A 4103-nucleotide genomic window follows, 5' to 3' on the forward strand; every position below is an offset into this window, starting at 1 on the left:
ACCGCGTAAGATCAAGAAAATGGGGAGAGCATCCTAAAAACAGTTTTTTTCTGGGGAAAAGCATTGGGTAACTTACCAAGGAGGGAGGTACGCACAGGCATCAGGCTTTGAATTTACTCTGCTGGGTGGGAGGCAGTACCACAAAGTCTCCTCAGTTCTGACAAACGCATTATCTTGTAGGCAGAACTCTATACAGCCAAAATACGAAGAAGCCGAAGGACAAACGACATCTTGAAACATGCAAGCACCCATAAAAATAAATCAGTGTTAAGTTGGGCGGTGGTGGCGCCTGCCTTTGATCCCAGCACTTGAGAGGCAGAGGCAGGTGGATCTCTGTGAATCTGAGGCCAGCCTGGTCTACAGAGTGAGTTCCAGGACAGCCAGGGCTACACAGAGAACCTCTGTCTCTAAAAAACAACAAATAAATAAATAAACAAATAAATAAATAAATAAATAAATAAATAAACAAACAAACAAACAAACAAATAAATCGGTATCTCCATCCCTTTCTCAAAAAAGTTACTAGAGAGTGTGCTGCAACCAGATGAAAACAGACCCATGAGTGGTAGGGTCCAACAGGAGAAAGCCTAACCTGAAATTTAAAAAAAAAGTAGCATTAAGTCCATTGCAGAAAACAGGCTTAGAAAACAATAATACTAGTAATAATAATAACGGAGGGAAAGGAAGGAGGAAAGGGAAGAAATAAAGAAAAAATGAAACAAGAATTATTTTCTTTTTCTTTTTTCTTTTCTTTTCTTTTCTTTTTTTTCTTTTTCTTTTTTTTTTTTTTTTTTTTTTTTTTTTTTTGGTTTTTCAAGGCAGGGTTTCTCTGTGTAGCTTTGTGCCTTTCCTGGATCTTATTCTGTAGACCAGGCTGACCTCGAACTCACAGAGATCCACTTGCCCATATCGAATATTTCTGAGAAGACTAATTGAAACAGTTAATTAGTTCTATTTGTTCCAGGGTCAGTAGTCGAATTATTTGTTCTTTTCTCTTCCTTTTGCAGTCATTTTCTCAGGTCATATACCTAATCATCTTTGGTTGTACAACAATTATCCTTAGGAATGAAGGACTGACTGGGTTGAAAGACAGGGAGATGCCATGGGTTTCTGGGGTATATATGTTTCCTTAAGACATTGTTTTGGAGTTTTTGTTTTGTTTTGTTTTGAGACAGGGTCTTTCTATGTAGCCCTGGCCCTGGGAACTTGCTACATAGATCAGCTGGTCTCGAGCTTACAAAGATTCACATGCCTCCATCTCCAGAATGCTGAGATTAAAGGCGTGTGCCACCAAGCCTAGCTTAAGGCTTTATTGATATAAGTTCTGTGTATGTCAGTCTTCACTCTCTAGTAGAGGGGCAGAGTACAAGGAAGGTCCTCCCTATACACACACACACATACACACACACACACACACATACACACACACACACACACACACACACACACACATTCTAACACACATAGAGGAACTGTAGTCATTTCTAAGAAAACTGTCAATTTTTTCTACCTAAATTCTCTAGTATTCCTGGAAGGGTGGAGCTCAGCGCCATTCTGGAGGTACATACACCATGTGTGGGTGTGTGCTCGGACATTCCTTTGAACTATCACTGTCAAAGGGAAATTTAATGTAAGCCACATAAATAACTTCAAATTATATAATGTAGCCACACCTGGAATTTTCTAGTAGCCACATTCAAAATGCAAAAAGAGATATTAATTTTAATAATATTGTAACATATACAAAATACTTTCAATTCAACAAAAACTAAGTGGCAGTTTATATTCTTTTTTCCAACTGCGTTCACAATCTGGTATGTGTTTTACATTTGCAGCACACCTTAATTATCAACAACCACGTCTGAAGGGCTCAACAGCCGTGTGGCTATCACTCTGGACACCAGGGTTTGGGGCCTTATTCTGATGCTCACCTTATTTCCACCTCGTCCCCTGCCCTTGCTCTAGATACCCACACACGCCCCTACTCTACTTCCCACTACGGTTTCCCTCTCACAGGGCTCCATCCATTCTGTTACGCCGCCCTCCCGGACTGCCTCCTGGCCAGCTCCGTGCCTCCCTCCTCTTGTTAAACAGTTGTCCTCTGGAATGTCTTCCCTATGGTTTCAGAAGTGTTGCTGTGACAAACACTGGACTCAGCTCACCTTGGGTCAGGGTTGAGTTTAAGTAAACCTTTTGCATAAGAACAGAATACCTTCGTCCTCCTGTGCACCCTCCTGTGCATCCAAGGATGCTGCCTCCGCTGGCGGAATGGCAGAGGAATGGCCTTGTGTCTTCTCAGACACATCCTTGAAGATGGTCATGAGCCGGGAGGGGCTGTCAGACGCTATCTCATCTACTTCCACGATCCCCTGCAAACAAAAGGTCCCCCTAATTAATTCCGCAGTGAGTGCTACTCCCCAAATCCTGATTACAGATACACTCATGGGGGGCTTTTATCAATATTCTTCTATACTGAAGAGGTTGGTGGAAGAGGGTGGGGGAGAGAGGAGGGTGAAGGAGAGTGAAAAACCCCACTTGTTCAAAACAAACAAACAAATAAACAAACATTGTAGTGGGGGTTGAGGAGGGGGGTCTGTGACTAAAAGCTGCTCTTGCAGAGGACCCAGGTTTATTTTCCAGAACCTGCTTTGGGAAGTTCCCAGGCACCTGTAACTCCAGCCCTCGGGGATCCAGCTATTCTGTCCTTCTCTGCACACACACAGTGCACATACAGACAAGCAGACACACAGAATAATAGATTTCAGTAAAAATTTAAAACAAACCCCTGAAATGACATAATGGCATCTGATACATTATATGCTGATTTCTTTTTTTAAACTAAAAGAAGCTTTAGACAACAGCCTGAGCTTAGCATTCTAGAAAACTGTTTCATGAAGACTGTCACCTCTCAAGTCTCCCTGATACGGAGAAACCCTGACTATATAAAATACATTTTTTTTTTTTTTGGCTAATGGCTTATTAGCAGTGTATTTTCTATACCATGTGACTCAAATTATTGTTTACTCTTGAGATTAAATGCTGTCTTCTTTTACTGGATTAAAATTGTGGGTTTTTTTTTTCAGAACTAAAAAAAAAGGACTCTCTTTATTGAGGGCAGCAGGATGCAAATACAAAAATCAAAAGCTTCTCTGTCATGGAATTAACTTTTCTTTCTCTGCTTGTCGAATTGGAGTTGGATGTTATTTGCACATTTCCTAAGGGTCCTGATCTGCTCGTGAGAAGCAGTGAGGCCAAGTCCTCAAGTGGCCCTGCCAGGGAGGGAGTATCAGGGCATGGGGAGGGAGTATCAGGGCATCGGGGAGGGAGTATCAGGGCATGGGGAGGGAGTATCAGGGCATGGGGAGGGAGTATCAGGGCATGGGGAGGGAGTATCAGGGCACCGGGGAGGGAGTATCAGGGCATGGGGAGGGAGTATCAGGGCATGGGGAGGGAGTATCAGGGCATGGGGAGGGAGTATCAGGGCATGGGGAGGGAGTATCAGGGCATGGGGAGGGAGTATCAGGGCATGGGGAGGGAGTATCAGGGCATGGGGAGGGAGTATCAGGGCTCCGTTTGGCCCTACTTCTTCCCCTTCTGCTCCATGTGTACTACAAAATAGTCACTATATGCAATGATGAGCCCTGCAACTAGTGATAAAGAGCTCTGGAAGCCGACTTTGCCATCTCGGCACTGGTCCAGGTCCTTCATTATTTTGTCCACAGCCAGAGGGTCCTTTTGATTTTCCAAGAACCCAGGGAACTCCCTTTCCATGAGCAATCTCAGGTCTTCCTTTGTTAAGTAGTCTCTGTCCCCCGCAAATCTGTGAAATGTAAGCATCATGGTTTCCATGGCGTGCTCCATCTGAGATGGCATCCTGACGAGGTCTGCTGAAACCTGGGCTCCGAGGCGCAGCAGTCGTTGGGGAGAACTGGACACACACACCAAAATTGTGTTTTTAAGCTCTTGCTCATTTTCTTCTAGCATTTATAATATAATACAGTCACTCCAGGACTAGTTGTGTCTTTGTTATGTGTGTGTGTGTGTGTGTGTGTGTGTGTGTGTGTGTGTGTTGTGTTGTGTGTTGATAACCACCTTTGGAGGAT

General features: G+C 43.6%; 1 protein-coding gene across 1 annotated transcript; it reads right to left on the minus strand.

Moving 5' to 3' along the window:
• Positions 1-3579: 3579 nt before the first annotated feature.
• Positions 3580-3901, minus strand: LOC114698978 (protein S100-A10-like). Its single transcript, XM_037210991.1, has one exon. It carries the CDS (start codon positions 3871-3873, stop codon positions 3580-3582), a length of 294 nt encoding a protein of 97 aa, XP_037066886.1. The 5' UTR covers positions 3874-3901.
• Between the last annotated feature and the right edge of the window lie 202 nt (positions 3902-4103).

The sequence above is a fragment of the Peromyscus leucopus genome, chromosome 14 (genome assembly GCF_004664715.2).
Source record: "Peromyscus leucopus breed LL Stock chromosome 14, UCI_PerLeu_2.1, whole genome shotgun sequence".
Classification (NCBI taxonomy): domain Eukaryota; kingdom Metazoa; phylum Chordata; class Mammalia; order Rodentia; family Cricetidae; genus Peromyscus; species Peromyscus leucopus.

Excerpts from the sequence above, each read along its gene's own strand:
- LOC114698978 (XM_037210991.1), bottom strand. The coding sequence starts at position 3,873 with ATGCCATCTCAGATGGAGCACGCCATGGAAACCATGATGCTTACATTT.